The sequence below is a fragment of the Battus philenor genome, unplaced genomic scaffold (assembly GCF_028537555.1).
Source record: "Battus philenor isolate CCGP_79_NKW_IND1 unplaced genomic scaffold, ilBatPhil1.0.hap1 SCAF_14, whole genome shotgun sequence".
NCBI lineage: Eukaryota > Metazoa > Arthropoda > Insecta > Lepidoptera > Papilionidae > Battus > Battus philenor.
This window is the reverse complement of record NW_027181676.1, coordinates 1,652,713-1,679,642: the sequence shown is the minus strand read 5'-3', so window position 1 is coordinate 1,679,642 and position 26,930 is coordinate 1,652,713. Positions and strand designations below refer to the sequence as shown.

The 26,930-nt window shown below is 34.6% G+C and overlaps 1 protein-coding gene across 1 annotated transcript in view; it reads right to left on the bottom strand.

Moving 5' to 3' along the window:
* Positions 1-5,378: 5,378 nt before the first annotated feature.
* mAChR-A (muscarinic Acetylcholine Receptor, A-type) overlaps positions 5,379-26,930 on the bottom strand; it is a 63,022-nt gene continuing 41,470 nt past the window's right edge. The window contains exons 3-5 of the mRNA XM_068761316.1: positions 19,082-19,190; positions 7,844-8,019; positions 5,379-6,159 (exon numbers count right to left, since the gene is read on the bottom strand). Coding sequence (XP_068617417.1) covers positions 5,379-6,159; positions 7,844-8,019; positions 19,082-19,190 — 1,066 coding nt within the window. The remainder of the gene's footprint in view (positions 6,160-7,843; positions 8,020-19,081; positions 19,191-26,930) is intronic.

Sequence of the window (26,930 nt, the reverse complement as noted above, 5' to 3'; positions counted from 1 at the left end):
AGGATAAATAAAGAATTTACATTGTATTAACAAATTCATCTTACTTTTAGATCACAGTTTTATAATCTGTTTAGGAGAAAAAACAGATACACAAAAACAGTTAAGTGACAAACTTAAATATTTTACCAAAAGCGAAAGGTTAAATGGAACCAAATATCAATATCATAATTTGAAATTTAGAACGTTCACAGCTGAACATGATCCTCGTCCACATATCTCCATCAGGACCAGCTTCCAGGTGAACGTTCTACGTGGTCTGGTCTCCACAGTGTTAAGGGATTAATAGGCAACAGTTCTATGTGTCTACATGACCAGCTCTCCTCAACTTGGTAATCGTTTGGACCATGTCTATTACTTTCCTTCGTCTTCATATTTCCTAATTTTTCATTCGATCTTATTATGAAATCCCGGGAAAAATCCTTTCCAGAAGACCAGAGACCACGTTTCACTGCCGTAGGACATCAGAAAAAACTAAACATATATTTTTAAGTTTTAAACCAATAAAATAATACGTGACTAAATAAAATATATTTCGTTCATAGCTTATTAGAGATAAAAATCAAAATGTAGGGAATAAATAAATGTGATGAGACAACTGTGATAATAAAACTAGGATGAAAACTATAATATTTTAGGAAATCTTAAAAGAGAAAGACTGTAAATACAAAAATAAATGAAAAAAATATAATACCTGAAAATGTTCCCTGTTTCAACGGAGGCCATTAAAAAAAAACATAGCTTGTTATAAAAGAGGCAGCAATAGACAATTAATTTTGTATCTACCGTAGAATACGACGCATGTTGGAATTGTATAAGAATTTTCAAAACAATCAAATGTTGCAACATTGTAATTTTAAATTAATTATTCAAATTATCAGATACATTGCGCTAATCTATTGTTCACTACAGCCTCTCAGTACCATTATCAACAATCATTTATATCTGTGTGGAAACGTAAAGGTTTTGTACTATTAAATTGCATTTAATACATCCTTTTATAATATATCAGAAAACTCTACTAGGGAGGAAGCACGACCTATATTTATAGATATAAAATAAATATATATCTTTTAAATATCGATGCATTCGCTAGTGCAGTGATAATAAACAATCTAGATCAACGTAATTGTTTATAAAAAGTTACGTTAATTTAAAAAAAAGTTCTTTTTTAAAAATAAATGAAGAAAAAATGTTTACAATCACTGCCATAGAAAATGCGTTGATACATAAACATCTTACTCCGTCAATATCGTAAATATCAAAGTACTCTACCGATTATACATCCTACAAAGAAATTCAGACTAGAACGACATTCACGGTGAACGAAATGATATTAATACTTCTAGATTACTGTGCGCATTGACAATAATATTATAAATTACTATAATATTCACCAAAATATTACAAATACATTACGATTTCAATATATTTTTTATTACCCTTATCTCGGTTCACGGCAAATAATCTCTGAGGAGAAAATTATTCTAGAAAGTTCCACAACAGCTATATGTGTAAACGCCTTTACTATTTATTTATTTTATTTATCTAAAACAATTCTTATGCAATTTATATAAATAACGGCGAATTTAATGCCGAAGGCATTCTCTACCAATTTACCGTTGGGCTGTGCAAAGATAAATTAATTAAGGTAGGTGAAACAAGTTAATACTGTAAAAGAAAAATAATAAAATAAAGAATTAATATTAAATTGGGAAAGAATATCATCGTAAGATAGAAAAACATATATATAAATATATTAATGGCTACTACTTTCTGCAATTATACATAAATATACCATAACATATTTATTTAAATATCTAGATATACTATTAAATAAATATAATAAATAATAAAATCTAATTATTGTGATGATTCTGTCAGCTTAAGCATCAGCTTTCGAACCTCCTGGATGGGCATCGAATCTTGATCATCCTAATATCGAGGAGGAGCGCCTTCCGGAGAAGAATAGATTGTATTGCGAAGAAATGAGTGAAGTCGGTATGTATACTACATCTAATATTGTATTAGAATACATTAAGAGAAATAGAAAATTAGATTCAACGATGAACGTGTGTGCGTAAAAATTATAATATACACGTAATTTTAAATAGTTTGTATAAAATGTCATCTGTAGTATTTTCAACGACAATAATTTTGAATAAAATTTTGAATTGCGAAAGTAACGTTGACTACTATTTTAATTATTATAATTAAAATTTAATGTCGCGTCGCAATGCTTCTCCTTCAATATTATATAAAATACATTTTCAGGAAAAGTAATTATTTTTAAAAATGACATTTGAAATAATAATTTAACAAAATCTATCAAAAATACGAGACGATTTTTCTATATATTATCAAATCTTTCGAAATTAATATGTCGTGTGTATTTTAATTGTACAACATTATTAACAGTAAGAAAACATTTTCAACTTGCATATATTTTATTAAAATTTCTGAATATGTGCCATTTTCGAAATGAAAAAATAATAATATTATTGATTAAATACTCGGATTCTAATATAAAAATACATATATTTCAAAATAATCAATTTATACGGGGGCATTGAAAATAGGTGAAAAATCTTTTAAGTTGACAAATAACAAATGAGATTTACGTTCACTTTTAAAACTTTTAAACGTATTTCGGCCAGTCCGAGTAGCAAAGTGTAAAATGTTTTATATTGAAATCGTCGATATGTAGTTTGTTAATATTTTGGTGTATATAATTTTGGAAGAATTGCGCATTCGGTTTTATATTACATTTACGTACCTCAGTTTTTACATTTTTTTTTAATATATGCAAATGATGCAAAGATTTAGCGATAATATATGAATTGATAATAATATAATAATATATAATAATAATATAATTGATGATAATATAAAAGTGACACGAAAAATTCGATAGACAAGTGCTCTTATGAGATCGAAGTTTTAGTATCACATGTAGTTTTAAATTGACAGATGTCATCATAGGCGATTTTTATTTCGTTTTAGTTTCTGTAAAATTAGAATGTTACATTCTATTCATAAGGCATAATTATCAGTATATATAGTAAACAAAGCAGTGGATAAAAATATAGATAGATATTAATTTTCAGATAGCAAAAACAGAGATCATTACCAAATGTCCTTAAGATGAGCTTAAATAATATATTTTTAACCTCTCATAGCTCCAATTTAAACTTGGGTGTAATACCATTGAATATAAAACATGCTGGTAAATAAGTGTTATAATAAAGTATTTTTTTATTAAAAAATTGCATTATGAATTTTAATTTTAAATGTCCGGATTTCGAAAACAAAGAAATAATATGTACCAATGGCTTTGTAAATATAAAAACAAATACGCAATTCTCCTCAAATATTAGTGTACCACAAATCTAAAGGGCAATGTACAATTTATATAATTTCACATTAGTTCTATATCACTACACATACATCAATAAATAGGTTAATAAAACCTCTTTAATAACAAAGGAACGTCGCACGATACATATGTATGTGCATGTCACAAATTCATTCCGTAAACACACACACAGACACATTACTTGTATATAAGTAATAAAATTAAATAATACATTTACATTAATAATACAAGGTCGATACAAATGTGATCTTATCAAATATGGAGTCGCGTGTAATATTTACAATATTTGTTATTAAATACATACATATATAGCATTTCAAAAGGGTTGATCCAAATAAACATACGTAATCTAGTAAATCTGTATTATGAAATTTATTATTATCAAAGTGTAAAATTCAATGAATTAAATGTATATTTTGAACATAACTGTACATTATGTGATATGAAATTTTATATCAATAGGTTAACCCTTCTGAAATGAAATTTTCATTACACATATTTAGAATTCAATTTTATATTGTATTAGCCTAGTTCTAAATATGCGATGACTTATAAATATTCTAATTATATTAAGAATGATTATAAAAAACATCGAATCTCTGTTAAATGTTGCGAGTTTACAAAATACTTATTATCGAAATAAACTTGAATGTCGCGGGTATGAACTGAATATATATCTTTATCACAAATTTAAATGAATTTTTACAACGCCACAAAATTGTCAATCTAGTATTGGACACTATATCTAAATGAATCTAGATATTCCGTAGTCGTTGTATGAATGTATTGTATGATAAAATATTAGTTTCTATCTATCAAAATATTTATACAAAGTGAAATTTACAACATGAATAACATCGAAGAATGATTCGTTAAAATATTTCGTAATCCACTTTGCAAGTTAATAAAATGACAATCACGCAAGACGACGACTTCAATATTGCTTAATATCTCTAAAAATACGAAACTTACAAGAACTTTTAAGACAAAAACACTTAGAATTGGAAAAAACAAGGCTCAGAGTTCTCTCATAAAGACGATTTATCTTAGTTAAAACTTTCTATATTACCAATTAATACTAACCACAGCAAATTCCGGATTCCGGAACTTTGGTCTTTTGACTGTTAAATTCTCCTTACAGAAACATAATTTATAACCTAAGAAATATCTTCAAATAATCCACACATACAAATTGATAAGTAACTTTTGATCACTATTATATAATTTCAATTCGAATTTCAAATCAAAGATTTATGCAGGTAATGAATATATTTTAAAAAAAACCACGTTTAATTTAAAAAAAAATCTCCACGCTCTAAATTCGAAGACATTAATCCTAAAAGCTCACACTTTGTCAACATCGGAAAAGACTAGAGAAATCACTTATCGATTATTAAAAAAAACTATATATTACGCATTATTAAATACAACGCCATCTTCATTTATAATCCTACACCAATATCCTCGTGCATATCTTGACATTTTGAGTAAAGTTTATTTGATTAAATGACCTTATAAAAGAATAACGAGGGCTTGTATTGGAAACATACTCGTTGCGTATCACAAAAAGGTACAAAATTACAAATAATGATTCTAATAATGGACGGGATGAGTAACTAACTAAATAAAAATTGGAATGTCTTTTATTTCGGTGGGTAAAAGTAATGGCGTCTTTTTTTTAAATATCTTAACATCAAAAACGCTTGGAAAATTTACTCGATCGATGTTTTTAAGAACACTTTATTCAATTAATATGTTTTAATTTTTCATTTACACCTCGTTTTGTTATTCGAATTTATCACAATACCAAATCATATAAAAAAGTTTTATTCCATTAAATATATAATTGCAAAAAGTGTAACTATGATTCAATAACCAATCCGAAGTATCAGAGTAAAACGTTCCCTTTAAGCAAATGAAATCACTTACAGTACCAAAACTGGGCAATTTCGTTTTGGTACGTAAAGTTCAAATCACACAACAAATAATTCACACGATTATGTTTTTAATTGTAAACACCTCTAGTCATTGCTTCTCTGTTCCTATTGTGCCATTTACATGTCAGAATTCTCACGTACGTTCTTCTAAATGTCGCATTACAGAGAGCGTAGCAGACGGGGTTAATAGTAGAATTAATATAGCACAATGCGTAGAAGAATGACCAAAGCTCGTCTGGTATGCATTTGGTGCACGCTGTCAAAGGTTTGAGCAGCACTAGGATGTTATAAGGCGTCCATGTTATAATAAATGAAAGGAGAATAGCGGATAGAGTTTTTGCCGCTTTCGTCTCCTGTTTCTTCTCTTGAGTTTTCTTCTTCTTAGGCTGCTTTGATGTTATTCCTTTACCGGCGAGTTGCTTAGGAATAATTTTAGCGTTTAGAGGAATCCTTACATCTTGTATATGAGATGTTCTTCTTGTTAAAGCAGAGTGTCCACCTGGATGGAGATTCATTTCGGAATCTCCTCTTGCTGGTCGGTAATGGGTTCTTGCGTTTGATGGTGGCGATTCTTCTGTTATCATTTTGATGCTCGGTCGTTCTGTATCCGCGTCTGGTAGTCTGATTAGGATGGTATAAACTGAGTCAGCGGATGCAGATTTTGGTGCTGGTGAGGTAGTGGTGTTGATTCTTGTGTTAGGTGGAAGGGAGCGACTGTCCCTCGCCTGTGGTATAGACGACGTGGGATTTTCGTAAGTCCTCCGCAGCGGAGAAGTTCCGCCATCACCGGAACCACCTGAGCCACCTCGCACGGCGTAAGGGTCGCGTATCACATTCAGGGACGTGCATCTGAAACAGCGCTTATGTTAATTGGTATGTTGCTGAGTGGGCCGATATTGATGACAGACTTTATAAGGTTTATATTTTTCACATTCACAAAGTCACACACTTAATATAATTCTGTTTGACTTAAATAAGAAACATATATGAAACATGTTTTAAAAATTCTGATCACTACATAATAAAATATATTATTTTTTACTATCTATCCCCGGCAAACGTATTTACAAAGTTATTGCCCTACTATTAAGGATATTTTATATAGGATGATTTGTAATGGGTATTAAAGTTTAGAAAGTTTTTACTAACAAACAATCGCCCCTTTAACGCCTTTCTACCTATAACCAATAGTCCTATATAATCCATGGATACACTAACTAGTTTTCAATGCTACTTATTTGTTCACGCTATATAGTATTAGATATAAACAGAATTTATTGACTATATTTAGAATAAAATATTTCTTTTGACCATGTATCGCCGCCCCATCTGAGATAATAAGTCCGAAAATTCAACTTTTCAGGTGAGACGAAAAACTAGATATTGCTTATATCTCCAAAAAATTTGCCACGTAAGGCAATTAAAATATTTATAAGAACATAATAGTATGTATTCTTAGGCATGATTTACTTATATCGTGATATAATCTTTTTAAAATATAACCATGCCTATCGATACCATTTTAGTCAGAAAATTAAAAAACTAAAATACCGTCATTTTATTCGGTGGCGGTAACAATATATACATAAGCTTTTATACATATACATCTATCTTAATGGTATATAATTTTATATATTGCTAAGGATGTCTGTCCACTTTGATTTTTTTTGATTGGACGACCGACATTGTATATGTATATATATATATATATATATACGTTTTTGTGTATAAATATATATATTCATATATATATATATGTATTTGTATATATATATATATATATATATATTGAGAACATTCTGCTGCATAATGATGATGCTGATAATTATGGTGATATGTACTAAATAGTCTCCCACTAAAAAGGCCAGTTGTATATGTTTGAGACAACAAAAGAAAGAACTTTTATACATAAAAGTATAATGTTAACAATAAAAATATATTCTCTTAGCGAAGAAATGAATACGAGGGCTTTGAAATTATCAATTACTTTGGCTATTATGTTCTTTTCAGATAAGAGGTCTGTTTGAAAATGAAAGAAAAAAATATGTAACAATTTTCTCCGAAATTAATTTTTCCCAGATAATTATACTGTTAGGGTTTCAAAAGGGGCCACGGAGGGCTACAAAATACTTTTTCATTTTTTTACTTTTAATTTTACTGACAAAGGTTTAATATTAATCATAACACAAATCAGTTTTTTTCAGCGGCCTATTGCGTCTTTATACGCAATAAGTCGCTGAAATATGCTATAAATACAAAGATGGTACATTTAATGTACTCAATAACTTTACAATAGTTCTACCGGAACTGCTATACCGCGCCTTAGGTTTGCGCAGGGCGAGACGGGGGTTATAGGATCATCCGACAGTCCACGGAGTAACCCCCACCTCACCTCGTCTTATCAAGGCGCGGTATAGAGGTTTCCGTAGCACTATAGCAAGTACGCACTCCCATTGGTGGAAATTGTTCCAAATAAAGTCGAAGAAACACCAAGAACAATTGTAATGTTTACTTATATAAAACGTTACCTCACCTGGACACAGAGCTTTGCAAAGGAGTCTCCACGGACACAGGCGTCGCGTACCCGGGATCTGATGGCTCCTCTTCTGGTTCCGTATCCTCCAAGTCCTCCCTCCCGGAATGCCACCATGCGATGCACCATGCCTGTATCGCGATCCAACCGCGCTTGGTACGTCGCGAACTTGAACTCTAACAATAAGAAAATGTTTTTAACTTAATTATCATCATTATCCAATAAGTAGAGGACCAAGCTAGAGATATCTCATATCGAATCAGGAAGGAGAAGATCTGTAGTCCGATGAGGCCTTAAGTTTCTGGAGTGAGACCATAGACAGGCAAGCGCAGTACGGGACTTCAACCCACATGGTACATAGATGACTTTGTTGATGACGTCGGAAAATTCTGGATGCAGACCGCTTCCTACTAGTGTTTTTGGAAATCTACGGGGCACGAGAACCAAATTTAATCAGAAAAAAGGGGAAAATAAAGCATGTGTGAAAAAAGATCAGAACGTGAAAAATGAAAGATTTTGCCAAAGATCTGAGGAAAGAGAAAAAGAGTTTGTGAGTAAAGAAAGAAGCAAGAATTAAAAAAAAATCGGAAAAAATTATTTACACTCAAATATCCCTGTCCGACATATAGCAGGGGGAACAAAATAAAAAAAATCTGTAGATGAGGCCTATGTCCGGCAGTCCCTTAACTGGCAAAGGATAACGAAGAGTATGTAAAATAAATGTAAACTTTTTTCTTTTTTTAATAATTTTCTTGTCATACTTCTGGCCAATAATACGACAATGTTATATTATAATTGTATGCGTAGTATCATTGTGCACAAAATTATATATGTATATATATATATATATATGTACGTGTGTGTGTGTGCGTTTGTGCATGTGTGTGTGTGTGTAACAATATTATATTCCACGAGTTACACCCAAGATATAAAAAGTTTAAAAAATTGTTAAACATGTTGAATGATTATAGATTGAAAATGATGTATGTGAACCTTCTTAATTATTCTGATAAATGACGCACAAGTAGACATTCTTTCCTCAAATAATTATACTTTTGTTTGCTTGTAGCAGGTAAGATTTTAATAATATAAACAATTTTTGTTTATACGTAACAATTGTTCAAAACCTAGATAACTAGGTAAACAGATCATCGATTACGAAAGATGTAAATGCTTACGAAAAATTAATTTATTGTTTATGATATAAATAAATATAAAAAATTAAGACATTAATTATGTGATCGTCTAAAACATTGAAGACTGCACTACCAATTGACGACAGAAGTAGGTGACAAAAACTGTGTTTTTGTAATGAAATTTGTCGAACATTGACATAGTTTTGTGTACAGTTCCTCGTAATAACAAACATCTGGAAATCCGCCAAATTATATGACCTAAACAAATTCACCGCTTAAAACTGCTTTCCCTTATGCAAAATTCGATTTGGCAATAGCATACAATCCGAAATAAATTGTTGGCCGTTCACTTTGTAGGAGTGGTCGTAGTACTGTAGCTTCCTGTTCTTCGGTAGCTTCTTGTTCTTCGGTAGCCTCTTGTTCGTCGGTTGTATCTTGTTGACCGTGTTGACCGCACCTCCGCTAGCCCTTATAATGAGCGCGGAGACTCTCAACAGCGCGATGCAGATTTTCGTTGCGTCTACTGTGGCGGCATCTGTCACTTATCTGTTTCACTGCCGCCGCGGCCATGCGTTTGACGGTCACGTGGGTAAGAGCTTGGTGTTTGAGTGGCGCGCGATATGCACGCCACAACTTTATGGTGGTATACTTTGAGTTTATGAAGCGTAGCATGCTACAGTGCTACGACGAAGCAAGCTACCACATACCAAGCTTAGCTGTAAAGAAAAATTTTTATTTTTGTATATATATAAATAACGCTTTATATTTTCAATTTTAATACACTTTTAGGTTTGTTAAAAAATAATTTCACTTATTTTATTGACAGCTTTTAAAGAGAATTTCGTTTTCGAAATAAAAAAAAGGATTTATATGATAGATAGATGAGTAATGGTTACCGTTCTATTTATTTATCTCGGTATACCTATTGTCAGACATTCTACTAAATATATTTTGACAAATAACTCTGAACATCGTGATCAAAGAACATTACATGAACCTAAATAATGTGCAGAATCGTGGCTTCTAAAAGGTATCTTGTCGTCGTTTAAGGCCATAGAGCCACAGCCCACACGCCCACAGCTGGTCATAGACCTCTCTTAAAGATCGCCACGATGATCGGTTTTGCGCTACCCACATCTAGCGACTTCTCATTTCCTTTACTATGCCGTCGGTTTGCCTAGAGGGGTGGTTACCCACGCCACGTCTACCACACTTCCAGTTATTGTAAGGAATATTCCAAAATCCTTTGTAATTTCAATGCAGAACAAACAGGTCTACCACGAAGTCTTCATGTCTAAGTAAGAAAAGGACCAATATTTAGCCACTTCTTCCAAACACAGAGTTCACGTTGGCACTAATCGGTGTAACATAACTCCTGAAGATGCCCCGTGAAAGGATGAAACACGTGTTGATTCATTTAACGGTGGTAGTTGTGTAATTCGCATTGTTTGCCGCATGCGCATTTATCAGCGTGCTGGCGGGCGGTACACTTTGTTGCACGACTACCACTGCATGTGCGGAAGTGGCTAAATATTGGTCCTTTTCTTACCTAAGATGGACTTCCGAAAAATAACACCTGATTCCATTAAACCTTCATGTCTAGTTTTTGGAATTTTTTTAATATTGTCCTGTATTTACTATTTAATCTTCAATCCTTTTAAAACATAACTCATATCTTGTATTTGTTATATTTGGATTCAAACTCTAGCCCCTTTGATGGCAGTCACACGTCAACCACTACATTAATAAACACTGCTTATTTGTAATATATATTCCTATATATTAATTGTAATATATATTCCTACTAGCTGATCCCGCAAACGTTGTTTTGCAAGAAAAAATAAAGTTTTTAATTAACAAATAAAAAATTAGGGTTTGATCGTAGAGGGGTGAAAATTTCGGGTTGTGTGTATTTTTATATGCTGCATCATAAAAAAAATAAAAACAAAAAAAATTGTAGAAAAAATAGGATAGAAAATTTAGGGGTGGACCACCCTTATCACTTAGGGGTATGAAAAATAGATATACCGATTCTCAGACCTACTGAATACGCATATAAAATTTGGTAAAAATCGGTCAAGCCGTTTCAGAGGAGTTCAAGTTCGAACACCGTGACACGAGAATTTTATATATTAGATATATAATTGTATGTGAGAGGCGTATTAGCAAGTAAAATGAATGGATCTCCATTAATAAGTGAAAACTCTACCTATTATTGAATTGAGGCAAATAATTCTCACAGGTAAGTTTAGAGCAGTTTATAGTTGCATAAATGTATTTATATCGAATATTATGATCGATTTCGAAGTGTTGGACGTAAATAGAAAATAATTTTAAATAGATAATATAAGCTTTATTTCTAATGAAAGTGTATAATGTGATCACTCTGAAATATGTTACATTGTTTTCTCTATTACAATAGGTTGGGTCAATAACTTCTGTCTGTATAAAGTCTGCGGGGACGTTGAAAAATAATTAATTTAATATGTACTATACCGAATATTGCTAACTTTTTTTACTATATTTTAATTACACTATTTATTATTAAGAAATCATTGATTTTTGTACAGCGTGTACTGTAAATTTACACCAAATAAACTATTAACAATGTATTAGTAAATAATAGTTATTTTATTGTTTAATATCTGTTCTTGCAGACTTTGTTCTTCCAAAAGTTATTGGTCTATCGAATTCAAATAGAAAACTAATTTATTTAACATATTTTAAAGTTATTCGTTCATAAAGAATGATTGGAAATTGGTATAAAAGCTTTTAAACTATTCGCATAAAAAATAAAAAATTTCACAGCGATAACTTTATACGAGGTTATAGGAAATATATAAAAGAGATTGAAAGCTCTTTGCTGACAAACAAGTTACATATTCACTTCTTTAAAGTGTTTATTCCGAATACAAGTTACTCTGCATTGGAATTGTTTTGTTTTATATTATTTTTCTATTACATATACGTGATGAGGGCAGAGATCAGTAACCACCCGAGCACGTGTCTGATCTTCGTTCTATATCTAAGAGTAAACCATGATGTGTATATGTATAAAGAATATTTACAATTTACATGGCCTTAACAAACGGATATGATCACATCACTGATTGCATTTGAATTCAAATCGGCGTCCGAGTTCGAACGCGTAAGAATGATTTAAAAAAAAGTATAATGACCGTGGTGGCCAGCAATAATAACATAGAACTGTTTTATGATATTTTCATTAAAACTCTACTAGATGGCGCTAGTCGATAAGCCTCATAGACGTAGTGCTGTTTTACCGACGCTATATTTTTTTATAATGACTCCGTATTCGTATAGTTAAATATCACAAAAACTGTGTTTTTGTCTACTTGTACCTTAAAAAACAGCCTACCCTTGTCTGAACATATACACATCTACTGTTTATTTCTACAACATTCTAGGTTGATAGGTAGAGAATGCCTATAAGATATTAAGAAGTTTAAATAAACTTATGACTAATTTTACTATACCAAAAATTATTTCACGTATTCCAATAACTTATCTTAAATGTTTTGGCTGGTATCCCATTATTGAATTCTTGGTTCGACATGTCATTACCAGACGTGCCTACTTCCGCTTAAGACGTCTAAATTTTCGATAAACTTTGTCTCTACTTTCTTTTAAAGATATCTTGAAAATAAATTTATGTTTGTTTTTTAAAGATCCCGTTATTAGAAGCATCTGGTACATCCTCTTGGGTGCACAAGATTATTATTTTTCATAATAAGTTTTTCAAATAATAATTCTATTTCCATCGACATCTTTTGTCTTCAATATCTTCTACACATGTTTTTTTATTCGTCACATAGTTTATCAATCCTATCTACACTTGTTAATATTTATTTAGCTTACTGCGTGAGTTGAAGACTTTTATAAGTGTACCGGCTGTTCTGTGTTTGGAGGACTCCTTTATCTCGAGGTTGAGTTAGGAAAAAAGCATCGCTACCTTCATAGGCTACGACAACTTACACCCATCATTCCTAGAATTCGGTAGAAAATTACTGCAGAAATACAAAAGAGGTAATATACACAATTTGGAATAATGAAAAGTTTTCGCCTTTAGTATGACTTATATTATTATTTCATATCCTTTTTGGTGTCATGCCTCCTTTAAAGTTTCTAAAATTCTCATCTTTCTTTATGTAACATATATATATATATATATATATTATTTACTTAAAACACTAAAGTGTATATATAGGATACCTATATGATAGGTTCAAAAAAATCTGTGGGAAATTCATTCAATGTATATATTTATTTAATCAACGAGTTTATACAATAGTTTTGACGGATATTTATTTCAGAATAACACCAACGGAATCTTGTAAAAAACTACAAAAGTTGAAATTACCCATTGAGGAGCGAACAGCTGCGTTGTTTAATGAGATTTTAAAACGTTCGGGAGCCGCGGCTGATGCGCCAAACACTTTGTTAATATTTTAGTCTCGTGAACAAAAATTATACCTAATAATTATAACATATTTTTATAGTTAGTATTTTATAGTATATTATAATTTAATAAAAATCTATCATTGTATTTAAATCGCTCAATGTAAAACGGCTAAACATGTCTGGAATCATTTTCTAACTGCCCGACCTAACAATTAAATTGCCTCGTATTGAAAGTTGGCCCCACGTTGGGAAACACTGATTTAAATAGTGTGGATGTACGATATCAAAATCTTACTTATAAGATAGTTACTCAACAAGCTTTATAGCATATATAAGATACATAACAAAGTCTATATATATATATATATATATAAAAATTTCCTGATTTTAAATTTGATAACCAAAGAAGCGTGCTTTAATATGTGCTTTAATAGATACGATCAATACATTCAAGCTACGCCGAGCACGTAACAAAAGTAAGTTATTTCAATAGGGACTGCAACCGTGAGGAACAGAGAGTGACTAAGAACCTCTGCCGGAAAAATGGACATATATAAAGAGAACTAACAAGCCTCGAAGCCTTATATTTATAACTGAAATAGGTTCTTTTTTCATTGACATACAAGATTCGCCTGTGTTCTATTATAGTCATAAATTATGCAAAAGAATTAAAAAATGCAGTAAAAAAATGTTCTGGATATACACGTGTCTTATAAAGAAAGCTCCGTCTTGAGGCTCCGTGCGACGTATTCTAAAACATTTTTTCTCTATTCATTCTCTCTCGACGCTTTGAAATTTTAAACTCTACAAATTCTGTCTCTTCCGAGTCGCGTATTGCGAAGGCGGTCAAGGTTACATACATACAAACAAAATATTGTCTATTTTTTATACAATTAAATAACATGATTTAATAAAAACAGGTCATAATTACATTATTTTATTTTATATATATGGTCACACACTGCTGACAAATTCATACATACTATATGTAGTTTGAAACTTGTTAATTAGTATTAAAAAACCGCTTTATAATCAGTAAGGTAAAGTAGTGCCAAACACAAAGTCAACTCTGTGTTTGGCCCTAATGGGTGTAACATAGCTCCTGAAGATGCTCCGTGGAGGGGTGAAACACGTATTGAGTGATTTAACGGTGGTAGTTGTATAATTCGCAGTGTTCGCCCCATGCGCATTTATCAGCGGGCAGGCGGGCGGTGCACTTTGTTGCACGACTACCACTGCATGTGCGGAAGTGGCTAAATATTGGTCCTTTTCTTACTTAGGATGGATTTCCGAAAAATAACGCTTGATTCCATTAAATACGCTATATAATCAACTGACAATTATTTTCATTCCAATGAGATTTGCGAATATAATGGAGACATTTTTTTCTTCCTACTTACAGCGATAGCGAATTGAGACATGCGATCGTAGGTCGCTGGTTCCATTCCCGTGATACAACGTTCTATAATTCACACTTTGTGGATTCATAATTTTGGATTGCCACTGTTTATAAATAAATTTACAGTGGTTGAACAGCAGTGTCCCCTACGTATCATAATACCACACTGTCATCGCCGACCCGCTTGCCAAGCGTGGCTATTATAGTATATCCCCCCATAGATATGTTCAGGCGATGTCTTTTTCTTGCAGTGGCCGTCAATGGGCTAAAAAGAAGAGCTGTTCCAACATAGCCTAGCAGATTGGTGAGTTGAAATACCAGTGTAGAGCAGGAGACTGTGATCTCCAAACCTTCGTTATTTTTTTAAAAGCTGAAAGTTTGTCAACGCACTCTCCCAGCATAGGTAATAACAATGAACCATTATAAAATTTGAGTAATTTTGCACAAAAGCATTGATATAATATATATTTATACATAGTATTATTTGTCCTAAATATCTAATAATACTCTAATACTCTTTCTAACACCAATATTACATTTTTCAAGTCATTGTTTATAACATTTGCCAAGTGTTTCAGAGTTCACATGTTTTAGTCAAATGTTTCATTTTTGTTAAACACATCTAGTTCCATCAAAAACTTTACTGATATCGTGCTGAAATCACCATATTCACCTGATGTGGCTCCGTGCGACTTGTGGCTATTCACCAAACTCAAAAGGCCAATGCGGGAACGCCGTTTTGACTCAATTGAGATAAAAACTGAATCTTGAAGGCTATACCGGAAAAAAGACTTCAGACTATTTCGATAACTAGAAAAAGCGTTGGCAAAAGTGTGTTTTTGGATTACTTTTAAGGGGATAAAATTGATTTAGAAGAATAAATAAAGATTTTAAATTTTATGAACAAATTCACTTTATGATTACAGCATTAAATCTTCTATTTGTCACCTAAAAATCAGTATGGTACTAATCGTAGACATGTTTTGTTTCTGTAAAATATTTTATATTTGCTTTATTGATTAAATTTTTCTCAATAAATGCTGTAAATTTTTTTGTGTATAAATGTATAATTATTTCAGGGATTTTATTATAAAAGCGTATCCTTCTGGCGTCCGTGTTCACCACTATTGGGGATCGTAACCCTTTTAGAATAATTTGTAAAGCAAATATTACATCATTTGCTGCTGGTCTTCGACAGTGTATTGTTTCGACTACTGTGATATCAAGAATGGGCTAGACCTAGTCGGAGGAAGAAGATGAAAGAAGAAGCGATAACATTGAATCTTTGGTAACGCGCGGGAAGTGTGTGAATTTTACAATTCCATCACTTGCTTGAAGAGTCAGGCAGTACGTTCACACGGGGCACTCTCTCCTTAAAGAGTATGCTATCAGAGATGGTGGAGGCAAGACCTACCGTGAATCGATCCCTGCCTTCGAACAGATGTACTGTCCCCGTCTCTATAACTTTACAATTTGGGAACAGGTAAAGGAAGGATTGTTGTCAGGGGCGGTTCTAGCTCGTGTAGCGCCCGTGTGCAAGAAAACCCTGGCGCCCACTAGGCCTGACCCCCCCCCCCCCCCCGCCTAGCTATAACTATTAACTTTGCCGTCGTAACAAGAAAGTTTTTTCATATTCCAACAAGCTATTTTATAAGTAGGTAAAGCATACAGTATGGTCTTAACTACGGCCTGCATTATAGTTTAAGCCGCTCCTGGTTGTTGTCCCAAAAAGATTCCAAAGGGTTTTTATTTTAAAAAAATTTAGAAATCGTTCAATATCGTACAATAAAAGTAAATAAAACTTGTTAAAAAATACACGCTCAAACAATTCACAACATTAAATTCTCATTTATAAATGAAACGCCACGTCTGGAACTTTCTGTATGAAACGCAACGTTGAATCGTCGCCTAATTTAGAAGCGGGTAACTTTTCACTTCAACTTTATAGCGTACAGTCCTAATTCGATTGGCTTCGTATGGTTTTCACACTTTTATACTTAATAATGTGATTTGTTAAATCTTTTCATTTCATGCTTCATTTTTATTAGAGAATTAGACGAATATTATGTTCAATATCTAATAGAATCAAGCGTTACCTCGCGGAAATCCATCCTAAATAAGAAAGAAACTAATATATAGCTACTTCCGCTATGCAGCATTAGTCGTGCAATAAAGTGCACCGCCTGCCAGCCCGCTGATAAATGCAAAACTACCACCGTTCTCCACAATCTACTCTACACGTGTTTCACCCCTCCACGGGGCATCCTCAGGAGATGTTACACCGACCAGTGCTAAACACCGAGTGAGCTCCGTCATTTGCATTGCATTTAATGTCTTAGAAGTTATGCTTTTAGTCGGTCTAGGCTTTGTGCAGCTTCATCGAAATAGAGCCCGTGGAAACAGAGGTCCACGGACTAAAAATTTTACGCTGGGGATCGTACCCCAGTTACAAAGACGTCTACACACGGAGAACTATAACCGTGTAGGTGTATAGTGTAGTGAGTGGGGTGTTGAGTATGTAGCACGAAGCGAGGACTACTCGGCGGTCGGGAGAGACACGGGCCTCTCCGGACCGCCCTCGCGTGAACGCGGTTTAGGCGGACGCGGCCGCCGTGTCATGTGTAGGTGAGTAGTGCATGACATGTGCATCGAGACCGCTGTGGTAAAAGAGCACTTTCTTGATCTACACAATAGGATATGGTGCAGCATTTGTTATTTATTTGTATTTACGTAATATCTTTTCCATGTACATTTATATATATATATAGATATGCATATGTGTATATGTATATATATTTATAAAAGTATGTTTGTATATATGGATATGTGTACACCCTAAACTGCCCTCGCCTTCATGTCTCTCATCTCCATCCAAAGATTTTTTGGTAGAGTTCGCATCAAGCGATAAGACCGCCTTTTAGGGGAGAGTAGGGTAATGAGAGTCAGTGGGTAATGAGAATCACCCATACATCCACAAAACAGTACACGAGAGCGACTCGTAAATGAGGTCCTCTACCCTGCCCTGGCCCCCAAACGTTGCCTCGAAAGTCTCGCACCAGTTGGTGCCCGCACTTCTGAGATACGGCTGTATTTTGTTTTTTCGCTCCGCTGATCTAATTTTTCGTCAATGTAAATTAAAAGGTAAGTGTCGAATAATTTGCAGTATACGATTAAGACATTCACACGTGCTTAGTTAGACATTCAAAATTGTGATGTGCAGTTCTTAGCGTGTTAATATGTTACAGTTTTATTTTCATTCATTTTTTTTCTAATTTGTGTAGAAGTGGGTAATGAGAGTCGGGTGACTCCCATTTCCCACGAATGATCATGTATCGAAAGAATCATAATCACCAGTTCCGAGCACATCAAAAGAATTTCATCCCATAGTACCGAGCACACCAAAACAGTCAGTGTCTGCGATTAACTCATCAGATCCTAGCACTTCAAGTCAAATTACATTGCATGATTTAATCAAGTTACCAGAGAAGACACGTATTATTAATACAAGACAATGCCGAAAAAAACAACATGCAACACTTTTAACTTCAACGCCATTGAAAGAAAACCTTGTAGAAAAAGAAAATAAGAAAGAAAAGAAAAAAGGAAGAACACAGAAAGAAAATAAGAAATGGAAAGGTAAAGGTCAGGGAAAAAAAGAAAAAAAGTAAAGTAGTGAAGAAGACTCCTGAAAAGGTAAAGCGTCAAATACTTCAAGAATCGAATGAAACCTCTGTATCTGATGTTGGCACTAACGATTTGTGCCAGCATGATGAGGATGATGAGCTAAAAGATGTGGGAAACAAGTGCCCAGTATGCAACGATTTCGGCAAAAACAATGAGATATGGTTCAGATGTACCTCATGTGGTCTATGGGCTCACTCGGAATGCACTGGGTGGGACTCAGCTCAAGGTTATGTCTGTGATATGTGCTAGATTTTCATTGACTCTGATTGCCCCCAGGGTGACCACCATTACCCTCATATCGGTGCAATGGGAGTCAAATCTGTTTTTTTTTTTAAACTTGAATAATTTTCAAAGTTGATTGCCAAAGTGATTGAAACTGATCTCAATTGATAGAATATTAGTTATATTATATTTAAAGGCGGTTGCAATAAATATTTTGTTTTATAATTATTTTTTATTTGATTTCTCGCTTAAGTGACCCCCATTACCCTGTTTTACCCTATATCTCTATATGAAATGTTTCTTTTTTTATATTAGTTATTATCTATTATGTACAAAATAAGTGTAAATTAAAATAGTTTGCTTTATATGGTCTACCTGGTAATCCCGCCAGCGTGGGTCGTGCAGAGCTCCCCGTACGTGGTACACCGAATCCGCGTCTCCGGACTCCGAACGCGCCCTTCCATCTACCTCTCGAGTCTCGTCACTGTTATAAAAAAAAAACAAATTCAATGTTATACACAAGCTTTCAACCATCCATCCATCCGTAAATGTCTAAAATTCCCCCTGCACTAAGCCTTTTGCTAATGTTTTTATAGTGCGAATAGTCAAGAAGTGGAACAATTTACTGGGGTCATTGTTTCATACAATTATAATTTGGAAGTCTTCAAGACAAGAGTGAAAAGATTTCTTCTAGGCAAGCATGTACCATTGCAGACCTCGTCGCTTAACATCAGGCGAGACAGAGATCAAATGTTTTGCCTATAAAGGATCAAATAAAAATACTAAATTCTCCAACAAAACTCAGTATCCCGCGTCTGAAGTAGCAGTAGGTGGGCTGAAATTTCTCGAGTGGCGACTATAACCTGGTTGATGACTGATAGGCCCCCCACTAGGGTCAAGGACGATATAGTTAAGGTTGCCGGAGGTCATCAGATGCGGGAAATGTAAGACTGGTAACCGTGGCCGTGTTTGAAAGAGGCATATACCGTACAGTGAGCATCATCAGATAAAAAGAAAAAGAAGAACTGCTCCAAAATATCTCAGCGAATTGGCAAGTTGAAATGTCATGTAGAACAGTAGGCCGTAAACCCCATATCTTCTTAATTTTAATTTAGTATGAAGTTTATTAGAGTATACTCTCTACACCAGTATACCATTATTAAACTTAAGTTACCGTGGCTTTAGAAGGTAAACTATACTAAAAATGATAAATTTTCGATCCAAATTCTTCAAATAAATTTGTATTAAATTATCTTTTTTTCTGTATTTCTAATAGATTCAGGCGTTACTTTGTAGAAGTCCATCTTCGAGTCAAGCAGAACACTCGGTGTTTGGTACTGATCGGTGGAACATCTCCAGAGGATGCCCCGTGGAGGGGTGAACGCTGGTAGTTGTGTAATTCGCATTGTTTGCCGCACGCGCATTTATCAGCGTCCTGACGGACGGTGCATTTCATCGCACGACTACCGCTGCATAGCGGAAGTAGCTATATATTAGTCCCTTTCTTATTTTTCTGTATTACCTTAAGAATATTAATAAAAAATTCAGCAGTAGTAGTCAAGCGGTAGGGGAATAAACTTGCGATCGTAAATCGTGGTTTCGATTCCCGGAATACAATTTTAAATATTCCACACTATTTACATGAATTACATGGTACTTTATCACTGCCGATAAACAAGTTTCTAGAGGATGGATAGCAGCGTCCTATGCATACCATAATACCACTAAACTCTCAGCGTTGACTTCGAAAGAAATAGAGAGAGTAGTCCAGTAAAGGACATCTTAAATCTAAAATAGTTTTAATAAAGTTCTATAACAAAGTAGGTGCGGTGAACATTTTTCGTCAATTCAAAAGAAAAAACAAGAATACAAGACAGTGATGCTTTTAGCTAAACATTCACCCCTTAAGTTTTTACGCAAAATAACACTCTTTCCATAGAATTTATTGACAACAAAATTTGATTTTTTCAAATCATGAATTAGACCCTATTTGCACATTGCATAGATACATAAAACTTAAAGGCAATAGAAACCGGAATGAATTCCATCAAAATTTCAATTCAAAGGCTTTGTGAAATTTTCGTGAGGGACAGCAAACACAAAAAGGTAACGATGAATGCCCCAATCAATACAATATGGTTTTTAATTGGAATGTTCAATGCAGGTTGGTGTGTAATTAAAAGAATCCACTGGCGTATTCATTATTCATTAACAGCTTTTTTTTTGTTTCGGTGGGGGAAATCTTCCGGTGTTCAAGATGCCTCGCTCGGGGGGGAGGACAGGGGTATGTGTAATTCCTACCCACTAACATCCCCCCCCCCCCCCGGTGGTCGCCCTCTGCGCTATACGGGGGACCGCGGTATCTCCCGGCTAGGGATCGCCACGCGGTCTTCCCTCGCGTCGTACTATTTTTTCGATAGCCCGTCCCGGGATATGCGTATATATACTACCCCCAAAACCCTCGTAATGCTATTACGATGGTTCGAGACCACGTCGAACCATCGTCCGCCTCAGAGTCGCCGTTTAGGGCCCCAACCCGGAGCGGGAGTTTACCGTAACTCCGTAGGCCCAGTTTATGGTAGGGGAGCACCATTCACGAGTCACGAGGCGCGTCCCTGCGCTGACGGCGTCGTCTCCGTGCGGGATCTGTCCTCTGATGATCCCGTTCGGCCGCCTTCTTCTGGAGTATGACGGTCTCACAGAAAGAAGCCGCGGCACTCCACGCCGATAACCCGTTCAGCATCGCCGACACGATTGCTGGCAAGGAAAGTTCCTGTCCAATCTCGTCCGCCAGGATTCGCCGCTCTGACTGCCACGCCGGGCCGTCCACGAGCGAGTGCGAGGCGGAATCCTCGGCGGCCCCACCGCAGTGGAAGCAGTTCACCGTCGCTTCGCGTCCAATCCTACACAGGTAATCACCAAAGCAACCGTGCCCGGTGATCACCTGCTTAAGCCTGTAGGTGAGCCTTCCGTCTCGTCGCTGCATCCAGGTCTTGTAGACGGGCAGGACCGCTCCAACGATGCGTCTGTGCGCATAGCGCTCTTTCGAGAGCTTAGCGCGCCACGTCGCGAGCGCCCCGCGCCGTTCCTGCCGTCTGACCGCCTCGAGCACACTGTCCGGCTCGCCACCGCCGTCCCAGCGGAAAGTGCGGACTCGGTCGTAGACCCTCGCATCCGTCTCCGCCAGAATGACCAGGGGCGGAAAGCGCGCCAGGACTGTCGCCGCCTTGAATGATATCGTGCGATATCCGGGTAAGATCCGTATGGCCATCCTCCGCTGGACGCTGTAGATCTTAGTTTTACAGCGTCGAAGCCTTCTTGCCCACACGGGCGCCCCGTACAAGGCTACGGACAGTACGACCCCTTCATAGAGGCGGCGAACTTCCTCCGTGGGTATTCATTAAGAGCTCTGGTATCCCAGCGATAAAGGACTGTCTTGCGATCCTTGGTCGCAAGTTCTATTCCCGGGGTTCAATCATATTTAATTGACACTTTGTACTTTAACTATGTGGGATTATCATAGCTCGAAAACAGTATCCCATAGGAAGGGGGGCAGCGTTCTCTACATACCATAATACCATTTTTTTTTTCGGTGGGGGAAATCTTCCGGTATTCAAGATGCCCTGCCTCCGGGGGGAGGACAGGGGTATGTGGGATTCCTACCCACTAACCCCCCCCCCCCCCGGTGTCATATACCATAATACCATCGCCAACCCGCCTGTCAAGCGTGGCGAATATGGTATATCCTCTCATAGATGTCTTATGGTATGACTTTTGCCCCATTGGCGGTTTGGCGATCGCAGTGTGGTATTATGGAGCGTAGGAAACCCTGATGTTCATCTTCTGGAAACTTATTTGCAAGCAGAGACAATCCTAATTAATGTATAAAGTGTAAATCATTTAAAATTGTACCCCGAGAGTAGAGCCGGCGACGATCGTTGAATTACCTACCTTTTACCTCAACAAAGACATCGAGGTATTTTGAAACACGATCTTCAGTTAAACAATTCATATAGAATAACAAAGCCTCGTTCCACAATACGAAGTCGATACAAATAGAGCATAATACAATGACACATGTCGTAGTGAGACGCGCGTCCGATACGACCACAATACTGTCCATCTCCGACAGCTCCATAATGCTGTCTGTTCCACAGACGCGTCCTTCCGTCGCCTACAACGTAGACAGCTGATCTAATCGAAGCCTTCACTTCGTTTCTTAGCGCATCGACCGAGTAACAGACATCTACGGAATTGTTTCATTGAAATGCTAGACCACGCAAACCTTCCAATGTAGATCTTTTAATAGATTACATTTCGACGAAAGTCATATACAGGATGATCGGTTATAGATATAAAAACTTTAAAAGGGTGAATATATATATATAAATATATATAAATATATATATATATATATATATATATATATATATATATAATGAATGTATATGTTTAAATAAAAGGGTTAAGCATTGTAGCCTAAGTTAGTAAAAAGTAAAGAAAAACCTATATTTACTTCCTACAGCTAACCATACAAATTTCTATACTTTTCTTATATTTAAGATTGTATTAATAACAGAAGCATTTAAAAACTTTAAGCCATGATGCTGTAAAAATAATTAAAATACATTTATCGAACTGTGTTCGCTTATTCGCTTTATTGCCTGGTTACACAGTTCGATAAATCTATTTACTAACATATATTTTTCGAGATGTTATCTCTTTACATAACGCAGAGGAATGGATTGTTTTTAAATTAACATCATTATAAATGCATTTAATTCAACTAATGATTATATGTAAAAATATACTGTGTTAAAATGGCGAAGTGAACAAAATCAAAAACCGTTGTACACCGCCCACAACGCCACAAGCCGGGAACGTAAATAAGATTTTATTATGATAACATCGAAGCGTTTAGATGTGGGGTAATATCTTGAGTCATCTCAGCTTCCTGTATACCCGGTGTAGGGGCTATGTCCCGTGCCAAATTAATTTTTACCTGCTCTCTTACTATCATCAAAATGATCTTTCGTGTAAATGTAATTTATTTGCATACCGAACATATACATCTTACTTCATCTTTTTGGCCGCGACCATCCTTCATGAGGAAGCAACTAAAAAGATTTGAATAGATTTATTGCATCTTAATAAAGAGCTATTACAACCTCATATAAGTATTATGTAAGACAAAAGTAATTTTAATTCCAGATGAATAAATCAACTTTCGTGCAGTCTTCCGGTTCCTGTATGACACAATACAAGACCACAAGCAGTCTTGTGGCTCACTTAAGTTTAAATTATTTAACTTTAACTTAATGATGCTTTAATTAAAGTTGTTATTAGATCAATACAATGTTTTATAAAAATTTATTAGTGGTAGTTTACAACGTGTACTAACGAATAGAAAAGTTTCATAAAATTGGTAACAGTTTTGTGTGTTAGTAATATACTTTTTAGCTGATGTAAATCCAGTGCAAGGCACAGGCTTCCCACGAATATCGCCACGATCACCGATCCTTCGCTGCCCGTGTTCAGGGATTTCAAGCACCCTTAACTAAGTCGTCGTTCCTCCTAATGGAAGGCTTACCACGTCTACTGACTTGTGATCGCCACTCGAGAACCTTTCGGCCCCAACCGCCAACGGTTACAAGATATGCCCCCCCCCCCTGCCATTTCAGACGAGCATCAACATTCTTCTACGGATCTTCTCAGTCGATCTCGCAGACATAATAATAATTAATATCTAAAAAAAGTCGTTGTTATAGTTTATTTATTTTATGACTGTTATTTATTTTACTTAACATCAAAATATAGATAAGTAAAATCATCAACATATTAGCGCCAAAATCGCCCACATCTAGTCATAGAATTACCCCAAATATCAACATGACCACCGGTCATTCGGTCCGCATCGAGAGATCCAATGTTGATCATGTCAACAAAATATATTTGTTGCGTGCGATCTATTTACACATACATTCCCCCCCCCCCCCCGGTCTATGTGTAAATAAATCGCACGCACACAAATATAAGGAATATATATTTGCAAGTTAAGCACAAAATGATGTAATTTAGTTGAGAATAGAATAGTACGTAATAAAAATTGTAAATAGATGGAAAGAATGAGTTAGTAATAATAATTATTAGACTAATTTCAATAAAAAATAAAAACTTAACCATACCTTAGATAAAAAGACTGACAAAAAGAGAGTGACAGAAGAAGAAGATTAGTTAATTAAGGGAGATGGTAAAGTGTGCGAAATGCTAACAATTTTTCAAATAGTTCGCACGCACACAAGTAATAAATTAGTAAGATGTACAACAAAGTAAATAAATTATAATGATATGAAATATTAAAAAAATATAATATATATATCGTATATAACAACTAATTAACTATAAGATTATTAATTAAATAAAACACCTGGGAAAATTATTACCTCAGAAAAAAGATTGTCACTAGGCGATACAGGTTTAGATGGCGGCCAAAAAAATAGGGGGAGCTACCCACGCCGCATCTGCCGGGTCATAGTGACCTTTCATTACACTACCATGCAACATATCTAAATTATCTTGTCATAAATTTAAGAATTCCATTAAACAAAACCTTATAATAAATTCTATCACAGTTCTAATGATTTTTAAGTCATAATGGAGCATGGGAATGAATTGTACTACAATTGAAAATTTTAGGAGTGAGTAAAAAACCCCGTCTGAATTTATTGCAAAGATTAATCTGATTCTTAATCTAGAATCAGATTGGTCTCAGTAATAAATTTTAGATTCTTAATAATCGGATTGGATTCAGTGATAAATCCTAGATTTTATATCTAGAATCAGATTGGACTCATTAATTAATTCTAGATTCTTAATATATAATCAGATTGAACTTAGCAAAGAAATTCTAGATTCTTAATATGCAATCAATTTGGACTCGTCAATAAATTCTAGATTCTTATTATATAATCAGATTGAACTTAGCAAAAAAATTCTAGATTCTTAATATGCAATCAGTTTGGACTCAGTAATTAATTATAGATTCTTAATCTAGAATCAGATTGGACTCAGTGATAAATTCTAAATTCTTAATCTAGGATCAGATTGGACTCGGCAATAAATTCTAGATTCTTAATATATAATCAGATTGAACTTAGCAAAGAAATTCTAGATTCTTAATATGCAATCAATTTGGACTCATGGATAAATTCTAAATTCTTAATCTAGGATCAGATTGGACTCGGCAATAAATTCTAGATTCTTAATATATAATCAGATTGAACTTAGCAAAGAAATTCTAGATTCTTAATATGCAATCAATTTGGACTCATGGATAAATTCTAAATTCTTAATCTAGGATCAGATTGGACTCGGCAATAAATTCTAGATTCTTAATATATAATCAGATTGAACTTAGCAAAGAAATTCTAGATTCTTAATATGCAATCAATTTGGACTCATGGATAAATTCTAAATTCTTAATCTAGGATCAGATTGGACTCGGCAATAAATTCTAGATTCTTAATATATAATCAGATTGAACTTAGCAAAGAAATTTTAGATTCTTAATATGCAATCAATTTGGACTCATGGATAAATTCTAAATTCTTAATCTAGAATCAGATTGGACTCGGCAATAAATTCTAGATTCTTAATATATAATCAGATTGAACTTAGCAAAGAAATTATAGATTCTTAATATGCAATCAGTTTGGACTCAGTAATTAATTATAGATTCTTAATCTAGAATCAGATTGGACTCAGTGATAAATTCTAAATTCTTAATCTAGGATCAGATTGGACTCGGCAATAAATTCTAGATTCTTAATATATAATCAGATTGAACTTAGCAAAGAAATTTTAGATTCTTAATATGCAATCAATTTGGACTCATGGATAAATTCTAAATTCTTAATCTAGAATCAGATTGGACTCGGCAATAAATTCTAGATTCTTAATATATAATCAGATTGAACTTAGCAAAGAAATGAATGTATCGGTCTATTACGGTAGACGAAATGGGTAGTAACCCCACTAGGTAGACCGACAACTTAGATAAAGTCGCCAGATGTCGCTGGCTCCGGGTTGCGAAAAACCGGACATCGTTGCAATCTTTGGGGAGGTCTATACTTTGCAGTGGGTTTCTATAGGCTTATATAATGATTAGTATGATTATGAGGTATCAATACTTACTAACAAAAAAATAGTGTTGTTTGTCTTAAAA